Raw genomic sequence first — 23,642 nt, 5'->3', positions numbered from 1 at the left:
TGGATGTATTTCAAGGCCTACCTTCAAACTCAGTGCATCTTTGCTTGACATCATGGGAAAATCAAAAGAAATCAGCCAAGACCTCAGAAAAAAAACTGTAGACCTCCCACAAGTCTGGTTCATCCTTGGGAGCAATTTCCAAATGCCTGAAGGTACCACGCTCATCTGTACAAACAATAGTACGCAAGTATAAACACCATGGGAACACACAGCCGTCATACCGCTCAGGAAGGAGATGCGTTCTGTCAGATGAACGTACTTTGGTGCGAAAAGTGCAAATCAATCTCAGAACAACAGCAAAGGACCTTGTGAAGATGCTTGAGGAAACCGGTACAAAAGTATCTATATCCACAGTAAAACAAGTCCTATATCGAAATAACCTGAAAGGCCGCTCAGCAAGGAAGAAGCCACTGCTCCAAAATCGCAATAAAAAAGCCAAACTACCGTTTGCAACTGCACATAGGGACAAAGATCGTACTTTTGGAGAAATGTCCTCTGGTCTGATGAAACAAAAATAGAACTGTTTGGCCATAATGACCATCGTTATGTTTGGAGGGAAAAGGGGGAGGCTTGCAAGCCGAAGAACACCATCCCAACCATGAAGCACGGGGGTGGCAGCATCATGTTGTGGGGGTGCTTTGCTGCAGGAGGGACTGGTGCAATTCACAAAATAGATGGCATCATGAGGGAGGAAAATTATGTGGATATATTGAAGCAACATCTCAAGACATCAGCCAGGAAGTTAAAGCTTGGTCGCAAATGGGTCTTCCAAATGGACAATGACCCCAAGCATACTTCCAAAGTTGTTGCAAAATAGCTTAAGGACAACAAAGTCAAGGTTTTGGAGTGGCCATCACAAAGCCCTGACCTCAATCTTATAGTAAATTTGTGGGCAGAACTGAAAAAGCGTGTGCGAGCAAGGAGGCCTACAAACCTGACTCAGTTACACCAGCTCTGTCAGGAGGAATGGGCCAAATTTCACCCAACTTATTGTGGAAGGCTACCCGAAACGTTTGACCCAAGTTAAACAATTTAAAGGCAATGCGACCAAAAACTAGTTGAGTGTATGGTAACTTCTGACCCACTGGGATTGTGATGAAAGAAATAAAAGCTGAAATAATTCTCTCTACTATTATTCTGACATTTCACATTCTTAAAATAAAGTGGTGATCCTAACTGACCTAAAACAGGGGATTTTTACTAGGATTAAACGTCAGGAATTGTGAAAAACTGAGTTTAAATGTATTTGGCTAAGGTGTATGTAAACTTCCGACTTCAACTGTATATAGCCTTTCCAAATCATGTCTTATCATTTTGAATTTACCACAGGTGGACTTGGACTCCAATCAAGTTGTAGAAAGTGCTCAAGGATGATCAATGGAAACAAGATGCACCTGAGCTCAATTTCGAGTCTCATAGCAAAGGGTCTGAATACTTATGTAAATAAGGTATTTCTGTTTTTTTAAATTATATATTTGAAAAATGTCTAAAAACCTGTTTTCGCTCTGTCAATATGGGATATTGTGTCGATTGATGAGGGGGAATTTTTAAAAATCCATTTTAGAATAAGGCTGTAACGTTACAAAATGTGAAAAAAGTCAAGGGGTCTGAATACTTTACGAAAGCATTGTATACACACTACATGACCAAATGTATGTGGACACCTGCTCTTTGAACATCTCATTCCAAAAACATTGGGATTAATATGGAGTTGGTCCCCCCTTTACTGCTATAACAGCCTCCAGTCTTCTGGGGAAGCTTTCCACTAGATGTTGGAACATTGCTGTGGGGACTTGCTTCCATTCAGCCACAAGAGCATTAGCGAGGACAGACACTGATGTTGGGCGATTAGGCCTGGCTCATGGTCGGCGTTCCAATTCATCCCAAAGATGTTCGATGGGGTAGAGGTCAGGGCTTTGTCTCGACAAACCACTTCTGTTTGGAGATCGCTTTGTCCAGAGGGGAATTTTCATTCTGAAACAGGAAAGGGCCTTCCCAAACTGTTGCCACAAAGTTGGAAGCAGAGAATCATCTACAATGTCATTGTATGCTGTAGCGTTAAAATTTCCCTTCACTGGAACTAAGGGGACTAGTGTTGGGGTTCGTTCCTTGTTCCTTGTCAATCATTGGCTCATTGGTGAAATAAGCATTCATACAATATCTTTAATTAAATCATTCAAAAACCTTTATTAATGCAATTGCAGACAGACGTTGACAACAGGAACATAGCACGCATGTTTCCGAGTAAGTTTTGCAAAATATAAAATGGTCCGAGTTGTTTTATTATGCCTGCAGTCATATATCTTAGTGATGTCACTGCCTACGTCATTACCTTCTACTCCTGAGACCAAACCCATACCTACACAACCTTGAAACTCTTGTTTGTATAGCTATCTAAAGGCTCAGCAGTAAATGTCCACTCCCCAAGTTGATTTTTAGTGGAATGTCTGACTAATCTCTTTCACTCCCCTGCAGTTCTGTCTCACAGTCACAAATCTCTCAGACCACTTCTTTATAAGAGGCAGAGACTAGAAATACTGTGGAACAATATTAAACATTATAATGAATATATATTGTTAATCTGCAGTATAGGACCCTATAAATGTCTTATAACCCCTCCCCTTCTATTAATACAACATAAGCATAATCAATTATTATAATACATCACACATTTGGTACAGCCCCTATCATAACCACAAGGTGAATCCGACACTAGCCCGAACCATGCAAAACAGACCCAGACCATTATTCCTCTTCCACCAAACTTTACAGTCGGCACTATGCATTCAGGCAGGTAGAGATATCCTGGAATCCGCCAAACCAAGAGTAGTCCGTCGGACTGCCAGATGGTGAAGCGTGATTTATCATTCCAGAGAACGCTCCGGAGTCCAATGGTGGTGAGCTTTACATCACTCCAGCCGATGCTTGAGATTGCGTATGGTGATCTTAGGCTTGTGTGTAGCTGCTTGGCCATGGAAACCCATTTAATGAAGCTCCCGATGAACAGTTATTGTGCTGACGTTGCTTCCAGAGGCAGTTTGGAACTCAGTAGTGAGTGTTACAGTACTCGGCGGTCCCGTTCTGTGAGCCTGTGCGGCCTACCACTTTGCGGATGAGCCGTTGTTGCTCCTAGACGTTTCCACTTCACAATATTTTAGCCAGTTGAGAACAAGTTCTTATTTACAACTGCGACCTGGCCAAGATAAAGCAAAGCAGTGTGACAAAAACAACAACACAGAGTTACACATAAACAAACGTACAGTCAATAACACAAAAGAAAAATAGAAAGATCTATGTACAGTGTGTGCAAATGTAGAAGAGTAGGGAGGTAGGCAATAAATAGGCATAGAGGCAAAAATAATTACAATTTAGCATGAATACTGGAGTGATATATGTGCAAATGATGATGTGCAAGTAGAGATACTGGGGTACAAAAGAGCAAGAGGGTAAGTAATAATATGTGGATGAGGTAGTCGGGTGTGCTATTTACAGATTGGCTGTGTACAGGTACAGTGTTAGATAAGCAGCTCTGACAGCTGATTCTTAAAGTTAGAGAGGGAGATATGACTCCAGCTTCAGAGATGTTTACAATTCGTTCCAGTCGTTGGCAGCAGAGAACTGGAAGGAAAGGAGGCCAAAGGAAGTGTTGGTTTTGGGGATGATACCTGCTGGAGCACCTGATACGGATGGGTGTTGCTATGGTGACCAGTGAGCTGAGATAAGGCAGGGCTTTACCTAGAAAAGACTTATAGATGACCTGGAGCCAGTGGGTTTGGCGACGAATATGTAGCGAGGGCAGCGAGGGCAAGCATACAGGTCGCAGTGGTGGGTAGTATATGGGGCTTTGGTGACAAAACGGATGGCACTGTGATAGACTGCATCCAATTTGCTGAGTAGAGTGTTGGAGGCTATTTTGTAAATGACAAGGCCGAAGTCAAGGATCGGTAGGATAGTCAGTTTTACGAGGGTATGTTTGACAGCATAAGTGAAGGAGGCTTTGTTGCGAAATAGGAAGCCGATTCTAGATTTCATTTTGGATTGGAGATGCTTAATGTGAGTCTGGAAGGAGAGTTTACAGTCTAACCAGACACCTAGGTATTTGTAGTTGTCCACATATTCTAGGTCAGAACCGTCCAGAGTAGTGATGCTAGTCAGGTGGGAGGGTGCGTGCAGCAAAAGAGCATGCACTTAGTTTTACTAACATTTAAATGCAGTTGAAGGAGTGTTGTATGGCGTTGAAGCTCGTTTGGAGGTTTGTTAGCACATTACATTTAAGTCATTTAGCAGACAATCTTATCCAGAGCGACTTACAAATTGGAAAGTTCATACATATTCATCCTGGTCCCCCCGTGGGGAATGAACCCACAACCCTGGCGTTGCAAGCGCCATGCTCTACCAACTGAGCCACACGGGACCACACTTAGCACAGTGTCCAAAGAAGTGCCAGATGTATACAGAATGGTGTCGTCTGTGTAGAGGTGGATCTGAGAATCACCAGCAGCAAGAGCGACATCATTGATATATACAGAATAAAGAGTCGGCCCGAGAATTGAGCCGTTTGGCACCCCCATAGAGGCTGCCAGAGGTCCGGACAACAGGCCCTCTGATTTGACACACTGAACTCTGTCTGAGAAGTAGTTGGTGAACCAGGCGAGTCAGTCATTAGAGAAACCAAGGCTGTTGAGTCTGCCGATAAGAATGTGGTGATTGACAGAGTCGAAAGCCTTGGCCAGGTTGATGAATACAGCTGCACAGTATTGTCTCTTATCGATGGCGGTTATGATATCGTTTAGGACCTTGAGCGTGGTGCACCCATGGCCAGCTCGGAAACCAGATTGCATAGCGGAGAAGATACGGTGGGATTCGAAATGATCGGTGATCTGTTTGTTAACTTGGCTTTCGAAGACCTTAGAAAGGTAGGATAGTTATAGGTCTGACAGAACTCTGCAGGCTCTCTGCAGTAGATTGTAACTCCGCCCCCTTTGGCAGTTCTATCTTGACAGAAAATGTTATAGTTAGGGATGGAAATTTCTGGATTTTTGGTGCACTTATAGGACCAGGGCTGACATTTGATGAACTGACTTGTTGGAAAGGTGGCATCCTATGACGGTGCCACATTGAAAGTCACTGAGCTCTTCAGTAAGGCCATTCTACTGCCAATGTTTGTCTATGGAGATTGCATGGCGGTGTAGCTGAAATGGCTAAATCCACTCATTTGAAGGGGTGTCCACATACTTTTGTATATATAGTGCATGTACAATAACAAACGTAACATATCATACTAATTTGACTATCACGGAAATCCGTTTACTATGTTACGTCTACCACTGAGTCCAGGTTGCAACCAGCGTTAGAGCTCTTTCAAGTCACATTCTGGCACAGCCAGAAGAGGACTGGCCACCCCTCATAGCCTGGTTCCTCTCTAGGTTTCTTCCTAGGTTTTGGCCTTTCTAGGGAGTTTTTCCTAGCCACCGTGCTTCTACACCTGCATTCTAGCTGTTTGGGGTTTTAGGCTGGGTTTCTGTACAGCACTTCGAGATATTATCTGATGTACGAAGGGCTATATAAAATAAAATTGATTGATTGAGGTGAGTACAATGCCACAATGAGCTTCAGTCAAAGATCTTTACAGTTCAACATTACTGTTAAAGCTGCAATATGTAACTTTTTGAGCGGCCTGACCAAATTGTCACAAGCCGGCTCATAGCCTGTGACAAAAATGAGGGGACACGAACAACAGGTATAGGCCAATTTAAAAGTGTTCATTATTAAACAAACTATTAACTTAAACTAAGAAAAAGGAATGAGGTGTGGATGTATCATAATGTAAGGTGTATGTAAAGTGCATGGGTGCATGAATATGTGTGTGTGAACATGACTGAGTGAAAACTATGCAAAACTAAAAAGGAACAAACAAATCATGAGCATACCTGGAGGAGCAGAGAGAGAGAGAGAGAGAGAGGTGATTAGTAAGCAGTTTTATACCCTGAGCCCAGGTGGCTCCAATCACTTAACGACCCTCCTCTGCCTGCAGGAGGAACCGCCCCCTGCACTGCAGAGGAGGAGCCGTGACACCCCCCTCCTTAAAATGAGGGTCCCACCCTCAACCCAACTTCCTCCAACATATTCAAAATAATTCAAATTTCCCAAAAAACAAATAAACAACAAAAATACCAATCCCGGCTCCTAGCAGTAGCCCCGTGTCCCCCAGCTGACTGTCCTCCCCTCAAACTCAGCAGCCCTGGTACCTGGGGAGCAATTTAAGAGAAAAGAGGCGCAGACAGCCCGTAGGGGTCAGCAGAGAAAAGATACAAGCTAGGTTAAAGGCGCACGGGACAGAGCATCAGCAATGATATTATCCTTACCACTAATGTGTCTAATATCAAGGTTGAAAGGCTGCAAGAACAAAGCCCAACGCATCAGGCGCTGGTTTGGGTTTTGCAGCGACCTCAGAAAAACAAGTGGGTTGTGGTCAGTGAACACAGTTAAAGGGGTCAAACCAGAACCAACATAGACCTCGAAGTGCTGTAAAGCCCAAATGAGACCTAAAGCCTCCTTTTCAATTACAGAATAGTTTTTCTGATACTTATTAAATTTTCGGGAGAAGAAACTGACTGGACACTCAACCTTGTCGTCATTCTCCTGGAGAAGCACAGCCCCAGCACCGATTTGACTGGCGTCTACCTGCAATTTGAAAGGTTTCCCAAAATTTGGTGCTACCAACACAGGTGCCAAACACAAAAGAGTCTTAACTGCATCAAATGCCTCTTGACACTGGGTGGACCAGATAAATTCAGCCTTGGCCTTCAACAGATTGGTCAGTGGGGACACTACTACCGAAAAGTTTTTACAAAAAGCACGGTAGTACCCCGCCATTTCCAGGAAGCGCATCAGTTCTTTCTTTGTAGAGGGCTGTGGGAACTGCTTCACAGCCTGAACCTTGGCTTCTACGGGACAGACAAATCCCTGACCAACAACCTTGCCTAGGTATGTGACTGTAGCTTTGGCAAACTCACATTTTGCCAAATCAATACCTGTGTCCAACATAGACTGCATCTCTGTTTCCAGTTTTAGTCTCTTCTCCTCAGATACACGATAAAATCTGTGTTTGATAGGCTTAGCATCTCCGATGTCTATATCATGTTCAATTAAGTGGGTTTGTGATGGAGTGTCAGAAAACAAAACAGGGTAGTTTCTAATAAGAGCTACCAATTCATCACATTTCTCAGAGTCTAAATGATCTACCAAAACCCCAAGGTTTTGCAAAGTCTGCAATATCTCAGGAGACACACAGTTCTGATCCGGAGATTCCCTTGCAGGGGACACTGAAGGTTGCTTCTTATAGATGTTTAGTTTACCATCTGCCCACACCTTACTACCTGCCAAGTCATTCCCCAAAATCATGTGTACTCCCTCTACTGGCAACTGAGGTCTAACCCCAACATCTACATCACCCTCTACCAGACCACATTTTAGGGTAACTTCATGTAAAGGACAAGAGAATGGAACTAAACCCATACCACAACAGCCAGTATCAGACTCTTTAGAGAACGGCAAAACAGATTCCAGAATAAAAGAATCTAAAGCTCCAGTGTCTCTTAGGATCTTGATTTCAACATTCTGGTTGCCATCTACCAGGGACACTACACCATCTGAAATAAAGGCTGAAAAATCACAGCGGGAAAACTGAGAATCAAACTCAACTAGTGGCTGAAACAGCTCACCCTGGTGGTCAGAGGCTGTAACAGGACTTGCCATCACAGCAGGTTTAACTTGAACTGACTGTTTTGATTTAAGCAGAGGACAATTTTTCTTCCAATGTCCTTCAGCTAAACAGTAGCGACAGGTATTAGCATTAACCGGTGCTTTAAGTCCTCCAGACCCAAACTTCTGCCGAGGCCTTTTGAAAAAATCTAAAAAAAAAAGTGACCTCCTATTCCTAGGAGTAAAGTTATTTTTATGGTACATGTCACTGTTTGACTCAAAATGGCTTTTATGTGTTAGCCTGTACTCATCTGCAAGGATGGCTGCATCACTTGGAGACTTAACTTTACGTTCATTCATGTATGTAGCAACCTGGTCAGACACAGAATTTTTTAACTGTTCTAACACAATCAAATTAGACAGACCCTCAAAAGTACTAACTTCAGAAGCTGTACACCAACGATTAAATGCAGAAGTCAAATCACAAACAAACTCAGAATAGGTTTGTGAATCTAACTTTTTCCTGTAACGAAAACGTTGACGATATGCCTCTGGCACAAGCTCGTAGACCTTCAGAACTGCTGATTTAACTTTAGCATAAACTTTACTGTCAGCTACACTCAGTGCTGCAAAAGCCTCACGTGCTTTACCTGTAAGTACACATTGCAACAACATAGTCATGTCCAAATCTGACCAAGCTCTAGCTTCCGCAATACGCTCAAATAAAGTAAAGTATGTGTCTGGATCTGACTCATCAAATTTAGGCAACAAATGAAGATTCTGTGAAACATCAAACTGTGGTAGTCTTTCCGGTCTATTAGCATTTCTCAATCGCTCTATCTCTAATTGCATTTGCATTTGCTCTAATTGCATTTGCAACAGTTCCCTCTGCTGCTCAAAAGTTAAAGGGCTAGACTGAAAACTTGCACCCTCACTACTAGCAGACTGACCGCCAAAAACACCCATTTCCCTAAGACCCTGCTTTAAGCTAGTTTTAACAGTCTCTTTAATTTTTTTATCAACAATCTCAATCTGATAATGTTCAGCAATTTCAATTAACTGCTCCTTAGTACACAACTCTAAGGCTACCTCTGAAGGAGCTTGAACAAAACTACTCAAAATGGAAGACATTTTCCTCAACCAATACAACTATTACAAAATACTCAAAAAAACACAACTCACCTGCTGTCAATCTGGGTTCAAGGACAGGAGCCACACCCCACTATCCTCCAAAAACTACTAACTAACTGGCCCTGGTCTTCGTGCAGTCACATGTGGTGGGGTTTTATGCACACAAAACCAGTGGAGAGGAAAAGACAACCAGAAACTGGCAGCCCTCCCATAACCACGGAGGTGCTCCCGAGCCGATGTAGGGGAAAAGGGAAAGGGATGCTCTACCCACGTTCACTGCCACCTAAAACAAAAACACCACAAGCCTCCTATTGACACTCGCTGATATGCCTGAACAGGAGAGGACTCCCACCTGAACAAAACCCAGAAAAACACAGAGTGAATTGCTTAGCTACCAAACTAACTGAACCAAAAGAACACATGGCTCTCAACTCTTAAACAAAAATTGGCCCAACCAAAACATCCACTCAAACAAAAAAACATTTGGCAAACTAAACTAAACTAACCCAAGTTAACTACAATCCCGGACGAGCCCCCACTTGTCACAAGCCGGCTCATAGCCTGTGACAAAAATGAGGGGACACGAACAACAGGTATAGGCCAATTTAAAAGTGTTCTTTATTATTAAACAAACTATTAACTTAAACTAAGAAAAAGGAATGAGGTGTGGATGTATCATAATGTAAGGTGTATGTAAAGTGCATGGGTGCATGAATATGTGTGTGTGAACATGACTGAGTGAAAACTATGCAAAACTAAAAAGGAACAAACAAATCATGAGCATACCTGGAGGAGCAGAGAGAGAGAGAGAGAGAGGTGATTAGTAAGCAGTTTTATACCCTGAGCCCAGGTGGCTCCAATCACTTAACGACCCTCCTCTGCCTGCAGGAGGAACCGCCCCCTGCACTGCAGAGGAGGAGCCGTGACAAAATGCACATAGAAATATGAGTTATAGATTTGTCATTCGCATTGAAAGCAAGTCTATGAAGCGGTAGATCTGTTTTATGTGCACTATTTTTTTCGCTTCTCGTTCTTAAATTTCGTTTTTGTGTATTTTACTTTCAGTTTTGTACACCAGTTTCAAAAAGTTAAATACAATACTTTTGGTTATTGAAAATACATTTCACAGCGGTTTAGATGGTACAAAGATTATTTTCACTTATTTTGTTTTGCTTGTTTCGTAACAAAATGAAATTAGGCGAACTTTTAAAATTGTACCTACAGGAAATGGCAGAGTGATTTCTTCATAATCCATCTTTCAAGTTTGTCAATGTTACATAAAGCTCTATACACTTCGTCATATAAACACAGCTTTTCCCCGACTGCCCATCCAAGTCATGGCAGAGTGCTGTATGGGCCCTGCAGTAAAGCACATTTGTAGCTTGTGTGCTGATTTTAAAATGGACTGTCTACACCTCATTATCTTATATGTATGTCTATAGACATGCAAACTGAACTCTACATCGTTTGTATTCATATGCAAATATTGGGAATTAAATAGATATTAGATAAAACATGATAAATAGCTCCTACAATGTTGTTGTTTTGTATCTCAAATAGGTTTCACAATCGTATTTGACGTCCAACGCGGGATGGGCGGGGCTTGGGAGAAAGGAAGGTCTACCTCCGTAGCTCGGACGGGGCTGAATACTCCGTTGTCTCGAAAGGTACAGTGCGCTCGTCGGAACTTAATAAAGATTTCATCCGGTTAGGAATGTAAATTGTTATGTAGATGTTGGTAAATATTTGGAAGTAAAAAGAGAAGTAAACGTGCATTTTTCATGACAGAGTCATATCCTGTCATTCCTACCTTGAACGTAGGTAAGTTCGCTTTCTTTGACTGCCTAACATCTTGTTGTTTTTCTCCTTTACATTGCCTTTGTTTTGTGCCAGTTTTAGGCTGATATGGTTAAAGTGAATACATCAGAAAAAAACGAATCATATTTATGCAACATTCATAGTCAATCCTAAGCATATTCCTAGGTAGAAGTCACTTCACACGTACACTTTTTCTTATCTATTCTTTTTCCTGAGCTACAAAACTAGATGTGAAAAGTAGGTATTTCTGTACCTTACCAGATACACCAGTAGCCTGAAGATATTGTTCTGCATATCCAAGCGTGCATTGTAAAACCTGTTGCCTAGACACTTTTTGTTTTGAGTCTGTTTGTGGTTTGACCTGTAACTTTTGCGCTGGGGTCTCAGTAATAATTTTAATGACAGGTTTGTGAAATCCTTTGGTGTCCTTGGAATAAGTGAACGATGTTACCATCTCTGCAAAGTGCATCTCCAAGGTAATCGCCTCAGAAGCGCGCACGACACGTTGCTAACTGTAGCAAAATGGCTTCTATTAATTACAGTGCAGACAAAGGCTTTGAACAGTTGTGTGGTAGTTACTCGGTTGATGATAAAGATCACATAACTCTCACAGTGCCTTCAGAAAGTATTCACGCCCCTTGACCTTTTCCACATGTTGTTACAGACTGAATTTAAAATGGATTCAATTTAGATTTTGTCACTAGCCCCATAATGTGAAAGTAGAATTACATTTGTTGTCATTTTTACAAATTCATAAAAAATGTAAAGCTGAAATGTTGAGTCAATAAGTAAACTGAACAAAAACATAAACACAACATGTAAAGTGTTGATTTCATGAGCTGAAATAAAATATCCCAGAAATTTTCATACACACGAAAATATTATTTCTCTAATTTTGTGCACAAATTTGTTTACATCCATGTTAGTGAGCATTTCTCCTTTGGCAAGATAATCCATCCACCGAACAGACGTGGCATATCAAGAAGCTGATTAAACAGCGTGATCATTACACAGGTGCACCTTGTGCTGGGGACAATAAAAGGCAACTCTAAAATGTGCAGTTTTGTTACACAACACAAGCCACAGATGTCTCAAGTTTTGAGGGAGCGCGCAATTGGCATGCTGACTGCAGGAATGGCCACCAGAGCTGTTGCCAGAGAATTGAATGTTAATTTCTCTACCATAAGCTGCCTCCAATGTCGTTTTAGAGAATTTGTCAGTATGTCCAACCGGCCTCAAAACCACAGACCACGTGTAACCACGCCAGCCCAGAACCTCCACATCCGGCTTCTTCACCTGCAGGATCGTCTGAGACCAGCCACCCGGACAGCTGATGAAACTGAGGCATATTTTTGTCTGTAATAAAGCCTTTTTGTGGGGAAAAACTAGTTCTGATTGGGTGGGCCTGGTTCCCAACTGGCTGCACCCCTGCCCTGTCATGTGAAATCCATAGATTAGAGCCTAATTAATTTATTTCAAGTGACTGATTTCCAAACTGTAACTCAGTAAAATCGTTGAAATTGGTGCATGTTGCATTTTTTCAATATTTTTGTTCAGTATATTTAACCCCTTTGTTATGGCAAGCCTAAATAATAAGCATTGACTCAGTCAATTTAATTCATTTTGAATTCAGGCTGTAACACAAAATGTGGAATAAGTCAATAGGTATGAATACTAACTGAAGGCACTGTATTTGAGAGCTGTCATTCACTGGCATTTCACTATGGAGTACTTTCTAGGCCAGGGATGGGCAACTGCAATTTTGAAATTTGTTTGTGCATCAGCAGTTTTTCACTTGTTATGCCTGTCACTGACAGTCACTCAATTATCCCATGTCAGCTACCATTTTTTAGATTGGTAAGTTAGCTGGAGAGACTATCTAAACTTCTAGTAATCATGGTCAAATTACTGACCGGGAAGCCCCCATTGATTTTGTTAGTCACTGTCATTCAGATATCACATTAAAAACGGCAAATATTTCTCCCCGCCCCATGGCAAAATGTGTTGAACTATATATTGGCAATTAGTTACAGTATAAATTGCCAAATCTTCTTTCTGCCTCATGGCAAAATGAGTAGAATTACAGGAAATGAACACTTTTATTCTCTCTGCTGTCAAGAGGGGAGCCAGTAAAATGTTTTGCCCGCAAGGTAGGGGTGGGGGGGGGCAACAAAATGTAACTTAGGGCCGGCCCTCTCATTCATGTGGGAACGCAGACATATGAACCACAGCGGCCCCTCATGATGAGTTCAGATTTTGTGGTCCCCACCCCGATCAAAGTGGCCCATCCCTGTTCCAGGTTATACACTGTTGGCTGACTTGTCTCTTCACTCTTTGTAGACTCCCTCCCCTGCTGGACAGCTACAGTCAGTGTGAGGAGAATGATGAGACAATGAGTGACGCATCCATATCTAGTGCCCTACGCTTAAGACCCCATAGTCAACTCAATTATCCAGAAGTTCTCAGCCAGAGCAGGATGGCCAATAGAGAGCCACACGGCAGCCAAGAAGAACCACCGTCAAGATCCAGCCAAAACTGGCCACCCCAGGGACTATGTGCTGGCTACAGCCCCCAGACACCCTACCCCGGAGAGGAAGAGATGTGTCTGAGTGCCCTGGACCACCAGAGGTACGCCTGGCTGAAATCTAGCTTTGCAAACAGCAGCGATGGATGCACTGGAGGGCCATACCCAGACAGCCTGCCATCCTACTCATACCCACACGGTGCAGACTTTGCCAGTTGCCCAGTAGAGGAGGGCTATCATCACCAAGGTAAATCCCACCACTCACTCCCCGGGCTTTACAGCCCCAGCATCAGTAGTTTGGAGCAGCCGTACTCTCTGCTCTCCTGCCCACCAGAGGCTGCCCCCCGTTACCCTTTCCTTCCCCCGTACCACTACCCTACCCAGGGTCCGGTCTGCTGTGCACAGTGCCCTGCACAGGGGCTCGGAATGGGCCCTGTCCTACAGCTCGTTCCAAGGCCAAGTTACCGTCCACCCTACTATGGTGAGTTCCAGTTCCAATCATATAGGTGTGTGTGTGTGTGTAAAACTATATTTAGTATATTGAGTTGCACCCCCTTTCGCCCTCAGAACAGCCTCAATTTGTCGGGCCATGGACGCTGCAAGGTGTCGAAAGTATTCCACAGGAAGGCTGACCCATGTTGACTCCAGTGCGTCCCACAATTGTGTCAAGTCGGCTGGATGTCCTTTGGCTGGTAGACCATTCTTGATACACACAGGAAACTGTTGAGCGTGAAAAAAAACAGCAGTGTTGCAGTTCTTGACACAAACCGGTGCGCCTGGTACCTACTACCATACCCTGTTGTCTTGCCCATTCATCCTCTAAATGGCACACATCTCTAGGCTTAAAAATCCTTCTTTAACCTGTCTCCTCCCCTTTAACCTGTCTCCCACTGCTTGAAGTGGATTTAACAGGTGACATTAATAAGGGATCATAGTTTTCACCTGGATTAGCCTGGTCAGTCTATGTCATGGAAAGAGCAGGTGTTCTTAATGTTTTGTACACTCAGTGTATGTCACAAGAATCCCAGTCCATACGTGGCATCCTATTCCTCAGAGGCACTCATATTTTGTCCTTCCACCTCCTAAAACGTTAGATCATCCACAGTGCATGTAGCAACATATTCTGTCTATAAGCAGGTTCCCATCCAACCTTTTTTTATGCGAGTAAAGTACATGTCAGATAAAAAATGTCATGACAGGCCTGATGGAAGCAAATTTGACGGTAAACTTTCCAAATGTCGACAAAACAAAATACGCTAGACAAGGTGGGATCTTTTTGAGTTGGTAAAAATGTATAATGCGAGAAATAGTGATGGAGGCGCCTTTATGATGGCTATTAGATCAATATTTGCACATATCGAAGTAAACTTGGAGTCACGCGTTGACATGGTATGGTGTGTGGTCCTCCCACTACGACTCCTCGCTACAGATGAAATAAATGATGATGAACTTCACAGGGTGGTGAAAGTGCTAGGTGATGAGCTTGATGCTTTTCATTAAAACATTTTCTGGTGACAAGCTCATCGATGCTTCCCTGCCATTTGACAAATAACAATAATCTTGCTCTTTTGCCCATAATAATCTCATCATGTAGGCCATACCCGCACTGTATCTGTGAGTTGTTGCGTAGAGTGTGTGTGCTAAGACCAGAGTGCACATTCGCTATATAACCCGCCAATAATTGTGACAAAACCATTAATAGAGTTGAAAATGCGATGGAAACCTATTTGTACTTTATTCGGTACATGGGAATTGAACCGCAAAAGTTACTTTCATGTGCACTACGTCATCACGCACAGACTTTTATCCGCAAACAAGTCAATTTGATGGAAACGCATCTCTGGTGGGAAAATGCTGTTATTGTTTATTGTGGGTTTTAGAATATTCCCATCGAAGTTTGTCATCAATTGGATCGAAACCTAGCTAATGACAATTAAAATGATACTCTTTGTATGTATTTGTTACTATATATACACTGCTCAAAAAAATAAAGGGAACACTTAAACAACACAATGTAACTCCAAGTCAATCACACTTCTGTGAAATCAAACTGTCCACTTAGGAAGCAACACTGATTGACAATAAATTTCACATGCTGTTGTGCAAATGGAATAGACAAAAGGTGGAAATTATAGGCAATTAGCAAGACACCCCCAAAAAAGGAGTGATTCTGCAGGTGGTGACCACAGACCACTTCTCAGTTCCTATGTTTCCTGGCTGATGTTTTGGTCACTTTTGAATGCTCGCGGTGCTCTCACTCTAATAGTAGCATGAGACGGAGTCTACAACCCACACAAGTGGCTCAGGTATTGCAGTTCATCCAGGATGGCACATCAATGCGAGCTGTGGCAAAAAGGTTTGCTGTGTCTGTCAGCGTAGTGTTCAGAGCATGGAGGCGCTACCAGGAGACAGGCCAGTACATCAGGAGACATGGAGGAGGCCGTAGGAGGGCAACAACCCAGCAGCAGGACCGCTACCTCCACCTTTGTGCAAGGAGGTGCCCTGCCAGCGCCCTGCAAAATGACCTCCAGCAGGCCACAAATGTGCATGTGTCTGCTCAAACGGTCAGAAACAGACTCCATGAGGGTGGTATGAGGGCCCGACGTCCACAGGTGGGGGTTGTGCTTACAGCCCAACACCGTGCAGGACGTTTGGCATTTGCCAGAGAACACCAAGATTGGCAAATTCGCCACTGGCGCCCTGTGCTCTTCACAGATGAAAGCAGGTTCACACTGAGCACATGAACACATGTGACAGACGTGACAGAGTCTTGAGACGCCGTGGAGAACATTCTGCTGCCTGCAACATCTTCCAGCATGACCGGTTTGGCGATGGGTCAGTCATGGTGTGGGGTGGCATTTCTTTGTGGGGCCGCACAGCCCTCCATGTGCTCGCCAGAGGTAGCCTGACTGCCAATAGGTACTGAGATGAGATCCTCAGACCCCTTGTGAGACCATATGCTGACACATGCACATTTGTGGCCCGCTGGAGGTCATTTTGCAGGGCACTGGCAGTGCACCTCCTTGCACAAAGGCGGAGGTAGCGGTCCTGCTGCTGGGTTGTTGCCCTCCTACGGCCTTCTCCACGTCTCCTGATGTACTGACCTGTCTCCTGGTAGCGCCTCCATGCTCTGGACACTACGCTGACAGACACAGCAAACCTTTTTGCCACAGCTCGCATTGATGTGCCATCCTGGATGAACTGCACTACCTGAGCCACTTGTGTGGGTTGTAGACTCCGTCTCATGCTACCATTAGAGTGAGAGCACCGCCAGCATTCAAAAGTGACCAAAACATCAGCCAGGAAGCATAGGAACTGAGAAGTGGTCTGTGGTCACCACCTGCAGAATCACTCCTTTTTTGGGGGTGTCTTGCTAATTGCCTATAATTTCCACCTTTTGTCTATTCCATTTGCACAACAGCATGTGAAATTTATTGTCAATCAGTGTTGCTTCCTAAGTGGACAGTTTGATTTCACAGAAGTGTGATTGACTTGGAGTTACATTGTGTTGTTTAAGTGTTCCCTTTATTTTTTTGAGCAGTGTATATCTATATATATATATATATGTGTGTGTGTGTGTGTGTGAGTATTTATGTCTACAAAAAAAACGAGTACCAGTCAAAAGTTTGGACACACCTACTCATTCAAGGGTTTTTCTATATTTTTACGACTGATGAGCCTCCACTGATCAATATGAAATTGTATTTGTCACATGCACCGAATACAACAGGTGTAGACATTACAGTGAAATACTTACTTAGAAGCCCTTAACCAACAATGCAGTTTTAAGGATAAAAAAAAGATATAACAAATTATTAAGGAGCAATAATAATATCTTTATTTTTACTATTTTATACATTGTAGAATAATAGTGAAGACATCAAAACTGTGAAATAACACATGGAATCATGTAGTAACCCAAAAAAATTATTTTAGATTGTTCAAAGTAGCCACCCTTTGCCTTGACAGCTTTGCAACACTCTTGGCATTCTCTCAACCAACTTCACCTGGAATGCTTTTCCAACAGTTTTGAAGGAGTTCCCACATATGCTGAGCACTTGTTCCTTCACTCTGCTGTGGAGGCCAGGTCATCTGATGCAAAACTCCATCACTCTCCTTCTTGGTCAAATAGCCCTTACACAGCCTGGAGGTGTGTTTTGAGTCATTGTCCTGTTGAAAAACAAATGATAGTCCCACTAAGCGCAAACCAGATGGGATGGCGTATCGCTGCAGAATGCTGTGGTAGCCATGCTGGTGAAGTGTGCCTTGAATTCTAAATAAATCACGGAGTGTCACCAGCAAAGTACCATCACACCACCTCCTTCTCCATGCTTCACGGTGGGAACCACACATGCGGAGATCATCTACTCTGCATCTCACAAAGACACGGCAGTTAGAACCAAAAATCAAAAATTTGGACTCATCAGACCAAAGGACACAAGCAATGGACAGTCTAATGTCCATTGCTCGTGTTTCTTGTCACAAGCAAGTCTCTTCTTATTATTGGTGTCCTTTGGTAGTGGTTTCTTTGCAGCAATTTGACCATGAAGGCCTGATTTCACACCGCCTCCTCTGAACAGTTGATGTCTGTTACTTGAACTCTGAAGCATTTATTTGGGATGCAATTTCTAAGGCTGGTAACTATTGAACTTATCCTCTGCAGCAGAGGTAACTCTGGGTCTTAATTTCCTGTGGTGGTCCTCATGAGAGCCAGTTTCATCCTAGCGCTTGATGTTTTTTTGCGACTGGACTTGAAGAAACTTTCAAAGTTCTTGATTTTCCTGATTGACTGACCTTCATGTCTTAAAGTCATGATGGACTGTTTCTCTTTGCTTAATTCAGCTGTTCATGCCATAATATGGACTTAGTATTTACCAAATAGGGCTATCTTCTGTATACAACCCATACCTTGTCACAACACAACTGATTGGCTCAAACGCATTAAGAAGCAAAGAAATTCTACAAATGAACTTTTAACAAGGCACACCTGTTAATTGAAATGCATTCCAGGTGATATCTCATGAAGCGTATTGAGAGAATGCAAATGGTGTGCAAAGCCGTCATCAAGGCAAAGAGGGGCTACTTTGAAGAATCTCAGATATAAAATATATTGTGATTTGTTTAACACTTTTTTTGGTGTTATTTCATAATTTTGACGTCTTACCTATTATTCTACAATGTAAAAACACTTGAAATGAGTAGGTGTGTCCAAACTTTTGACTGGTACTATTTTTTTAAATAATATATATATATATATATATATATATATATATATATATATATATATATTGGTGTCATATCAGGTCCGGACCACTGCAGACATCAAGATGCAGCTGGCACCACTCAAAGGTGAGTTGTCTAACTAACCCAGCCTTTCTACCAAAAGGCCTCCTGCGGGGACGGGGGCCTGGGATTAAAAATAAATACATCAAATACAATATAAATATAGGACAAAACACATCACAACAAAGACAACAACATAGCAAGGCAGCAACACATGACAACACAGCATGATAGCAACACAACATAACAAAGACATGGTAGCAGCACAAAATATTATTGGGCACAGACAACAGCACAAAAGGCAAGAAGGTAGAGACAACAATACATCACACAAAGCAGCCACAACCGTCAGAGTGTCCATGATTGAGTCTTTGATTGAAGAGATTGAGATAAAACTACCCAGTTTGAGTGTTTGTTGCAGCTCGTTCCGGTTGCTAGCTGCAGCGAACTGAAAAGAGAAGCGACCCAGGGATGTGTGTGCTTTGGGGACCTTTAACAGAATGTGACTGGCAGAACGGGTGTTGTATACTCAGGTAGGGGGAGTGAGGCCTAAGAGGGTTTTTATAAATAAGCATCAACCAATGGGTCTTGTGGTGGGTTTACAGAGATGACCAGTTTACAGAGGACTATAGAGTGCAGTGATGTGTCCTACAAGGAGCACTGGTGGCAAATCTGATGGCCGAATGGTAAAGAACATCTAGCCGCTCGAGAGCACCCTTACCTGCTGATCTATAATTTACGTCTCCGTAATTTAGTATGGGTAGGATGGTCATCTGAATCGGGGTTAGTTTTGCAGCTGAAGTGAAAGAGATTTAACTTTAGCCTGCAGCTTTGATATGTGCTGAGAGAAGGACAGTGCACCGTCTAGCCATACTCCCAAGTACTTGTATGAGGTGACTACCTCAAGCTTTAAACCCTCAAAGGTAGTAATCACACCATTGGGGAGAGGGGCATTCTTCTTACCAAACCACATGACCTTTTTTTTGGAGGTGTTCAGAACAAGGTTAAGGGCAGAGAAAGCTTGTTGGACACTAAAAAATTTGTTGTAGAGCGTTTAACACAGCATCCGGGGAGGGGCCAGCTGAGAATGACTGTATCATCTGCATATAAATGGATGAGAGAGCTTCCTACTGTCTGAGCAATGTTGTTGATGTAAATTGAGAAGAGTGTGGGGCCTAGGATCGAGCCTTGGAGACAGCAGATTTTCTGACTTTATACACTGCACTCTTTGAGAGAGGTAGTTAGCAAACCAGGCCAAAGACCCCTCAGAGATACCAATAATCCTTAACCGGCCCACAAGAATGAAATGGTCTACCGTATCAAAAGCTTTGACCAAGTCAATAAAAATAGCAGCACAACATTGCTTAGAATCAAGGACAATGTTGACATCATTGAGGACCTTTAAGGTTGCAGTGACACATCCATAACCTGAGTGGAAACCAGATTGCAAACCAGAGAGAATACTGTAGAGGTCAAGAAAGCCAGTCAGTTGATTATTGACAAGTTTTTCCAACACATTTGATAAACAGGGCAAAATAGGCCTATGACAGTTAGGATCAGCTTGATCTCCCCTGTTTAAATAAAGGACAAACTGTGGCTGCCATCCAAGCAAAGGGAACCTCCCCAGAAAGGAGAGAGAGGCTTGGTGATGATAGGGGCAACAACCTTAAAGAAGAAAGGGTCTAAACCATCTGACTCAGATGTTTTTTGGGGGTCACGTTTAAGGAGCTCCTTTAGGAACTCCGACTCAGCGACTGCCTGCCGGGAGAAGACATTTTGTAGCGGGGCAGGGGAAAAAGAGGGAGAAGCATCGGGGATAGTTGCATTAGAAGGGGTGGAAGATGAGGAAATGTTGGACAGGCTCTGATGTTACAACTTCCCCTCAATGTTTTACTTCCTTGGTTACATTTTAAAAACTGTCTAGTGTAAACGATGACATTTGTGACAATATCAAGCCCTTTGAAGAGGATGATTTAAGGAATGCATACTGTAAACTCTTCGACAGATAAGAGTTCTGACAATCTAATTATGTCAATTACATGTAACATACTCTTTTTCCATTGTAACAGGCATGTGCTTCTTTTAATAATAATGTGTTTTCGGTTCCGGACTCTGCATGCCACTGAAGTCGTACACAAACAGTACAGGCCGTAACACAGTGTTAGCTATAAGGTGGATACCACAGGAGGCTGGTGGGAGGAGCTATAGGAGGACAGGCTCATTGTAAAGAATGGAATGGAATTAATGGAACGATATCAAACACATCAAACATATGGAAACCATACGTTTGACTCATTCCCTTCAAACCATTACAATGAGCCCATCCTCCCATAGCACCTCCCACCAGCCTCCACTGGTGAACACACATCATAGGTAATGGTTTAGTACAGACCAATAGACAAGGGGTCCAAGCAACCAAACATAAAGTGGGAACTCAAATATCTAAAAGGCCAATAACTGCCTGGACAATTTCCTCAACAGGAACAAATTAAGTATTGGCTCAGTTAGAGCATGGCGCTTACAACACCAGGGTTGTGGGTTTGATTCCCACGGGGACCAGTACGGGAAAAAGTACAAAAATGAATCCACTCACTACTGTAAGTCGCTCTGGACAAGAGCATCTGCTAAATGACTAAAATGTAAATGTAAATTACACTTAGTGTAAGTTACATTGTAAGTCAAGTTCTTGACTGGCACTATGATTTGTCTTGTCTCTCCCATCATAGTGAGAGCTTTGTCCCCCAACACAGACAAAGTGACAGACCTGGGAGTAGTACACAGCTGTCATTGGAGCAAAGTAAGTGCTGTACAGAGTATGGTAGACCAAAACTGCCAATAGTATCAACATGGAATTTGTTGTCTTTCCTTACTAGCACTGACTTTGCAGATAGTTGCTTTATTAAGGAACATTTTTACTTACTCTGATTGTGATATGTGGTTGTCTCACCTAGCTACCTTAAGATGAATGTGACTAACTGTAAGTCGCTCTGGATAGGAGCATCTGCTGAATGACAAAAATGTCAAATGTTTGTGATATTATACAAATAGGAGTGATTACACACTTGTTTCTGTTGGTCCATACTGCGTGCTATTTAACAGCACACAGTGCTATTGAGTAACATGTTATTTGTTTATTTTAGGAAAGGTCTTTGTCACCTATGAGAGAGACAGCGACAACCATTTTAAAGAGACCATGAACTTTGTTTCCCTGCTGCGACACAACGGCTTTGACACTAGTGTAAGGCTACTTTATTCCTCATCACTTTTTACAGTTCAGAATTAAGGAATTTCACTTGACATTTACTGATGTCAAGTAGTATATTAGTGATGTTTCTCTTCCTGTATGGTTTCAGGTGGATGTATTTGAGCAACAGCTCATAAGTATTAGCGCCATTGACTTCATGGAAAAATACATCAACGAGGTAAAATGGCTGATTCAACCTCAGAGGACTTTAACAAGATGGTAGAAATACTTCTTAACCTTTTAATCAATGCTATGTTACATCACAAATGAAGTCATGAAGTCAAGTTAGCATGTGTCAACATGAAGTGGCCTAGGCTGAGGGCTAATCCTTTCTATCTCCACCTTCTCAGAAATATTACCTTATCATCATTGTTATCAGTCCCAAGTATCATGAGACCGTAACGGGGGCTAACATCTATATGGAGAAAGACGAGAGGATGTTACACACAGTCTATATCCATAAGCAGGTGAGCTTATGGCAGTCCATAAAGAAACCTAATGATAATCATCTATCAAAAATAATGTTTTCATCGATTTCATGCTTCACTTCTAGAAAGTGATATGAAAGTGTGACTATGTTACAGCTGCAGAATGAGTTCATTCAGAATGGATGCCAGAACTTCAGATTCATTCCCATACTGTTTCCAGGAGCTAAAAAGGTATTGGACTTCTGTGGAAATTAATGTCGTTTTTTAAAAGCACTAAAACACTTAACTAGGAAACTCAAAGACAATAGCCTCTCTCCCTCTTGCCCATTTATATCTTGCGCTAACACCACTGGAAGTTGGTGGCACCTTAATTGGGGAGGACAGGCTCATAGTAATGGCTGGAACGGCATGAATGGTATGTGTTTGATAGCATTCCATTTACTCCATTCCAGCCATTATGATCCGTCCCACCCTCAGCAAAACGGTTGTACCCACGTTTTAAGATGTGTCCACACGTGCTATTAAAATGTCTTTTCTGTCCACTGTCTGCATTGTGACCAGATTTCCTGGTCCCTCCCTGTATGCAAATGATATGACAGATATTGTTTCAAATTAATATGTATTATTTCTTTTAAGACACCTATTGACGCCACAAGTCAATGGTGACAGCTGTTAATGGTATTAGAGGGTGGGAAATTATGATTTTAAATGGTTTCACTGTTCACATCCGTTTACACTTGTACAATATCCAGACACAATACGTGCCTGACTACCTCCAGAGGTGGGCAAGAAGATCTGATCACAATCAGATGCTTCTTTTAATCGTCTACATCTATCTAAAAATGTGGGCACAATCAGAATGGGGACAAGATCAGGACAAAGGCTGCATGTTAGAACCAGGTATAAACAGGTCTTCTGTCTGTCTCAGTGCCATGTTCCTGCCTGGCTCCAGAACACTCTAGTCTACACCTGGCCAAAGGACAGAGACGACATCCTACGTCGACTGATGAGAGTGGAGAAGTACAACCCTCCGCCTGTTGGGGAGCTACCCACCATCGTTTCCACCCCCCTCTAGAACCACAGCCTGCAGGGTTTACTTTACAGTGAAGTCCAGCCATGCTGTTTTTCCATCAGGACTGGGTCCCACTCCCAGCCTTTTTTGAGGTGAAGGCACTGTTATTCTAGGGAATTTGTGTTTCCATAGCTATGGCTGAGTGACACTAAGGAGTTGTGAAGCACATAATCAACAACCTCTGTCTTTTGAGAACATCTGTTGCAGTATTCTGCCCAGGGAGGTGGCAATAAATTGGATTTGATTGATGTTTAACCTGTCTTATTTCAGTTGGCTTGCTCCATATAAAAACTACTATGGCATGCATACAAGATGAGTGAATAAATATAACCTTATTTTACTAAATAAATGTTTTCCCTTATGGAAATACTCTTTTAAACGGAGGCATTTTGACTTGGACTTAAGTCACGATTTTCTTGACTCGACCAGTGATGACTT

At 42.6% G+C, this 23,642-nt stretch overlaps 1 protein-coding gene across 5 annotated transcripts; it reads left to right on the top strand.

Moving 5' to 3' along the window:
- The first annotated feature begins 1,319 nt into the window (after window positions 1–1,319).
- LOC129817922 (E3 ubiquitin ligase TRAF3IP2-like) lies at window positions 1,320–23,459 on the top strand. Of its 5 annotated transcripts, none has more exons than XM_055873875.1 (12): window positions 1,320–1,448; window positions 10,396–10,502; window positions 10,624–10,656; window positions 11,059–11,129; window positions 12,994–13,658; window positions 18,481–18,526; window positions 21,187–21,257; window positions 21,601–21,698; window positions 21,814–21,882; window positions 22,055–22,171; window positions 22,289–22,363; window positions 23,061–23,459. In XM_055873875.1, exons 4-12 carry the CDS (start codon window positions 11,098–11,100, stop codon window positions 23,205–23,207), a joined length of 1,320 nt encoding a protein of 439 aa, XP_055729850.1. In that variant the 5' UTR covers window positions 1,320–1,448; window positions 10,396–10,502; window positions 10,624–10,656; window positions 11,059–11,097; the 3' UTR covers window positions 23,208–23,459. The 5 variants fall into 5 exon arrangements, with proteins under 5 accessions (XP_055729850.1, XP_055732110.1, XP_055731532.1 ...); XM_055876135.1 differs by having other exon boundaries at window positions 10,624–10,890; XM_055875557.1 differs by lacking the exon at window positions 10,624–10,656.
- Window positions 23,460–23,642: the final 183 nt, after the last annotated feature.

This window comes from Salvelinus fontinalis, chromosome 1 (assembly GCF_029448725.1).
Source record: "Salvelinus fontinalis isolate EN_2023a chromosome 1, ASM2944872v1, whole genome shotgun sequence".
Classification (NCBI taxonomy): domain Eukaryota; kingdom Metazoa; phylum Chordata; class Actinopteri; order Salmoniformes; family Salmonidae; genus Salvelinus; species Salvelinus fontinalis.
This window is presented reverse-complemented; position numbering and strand designations above follow the sequence as displayed.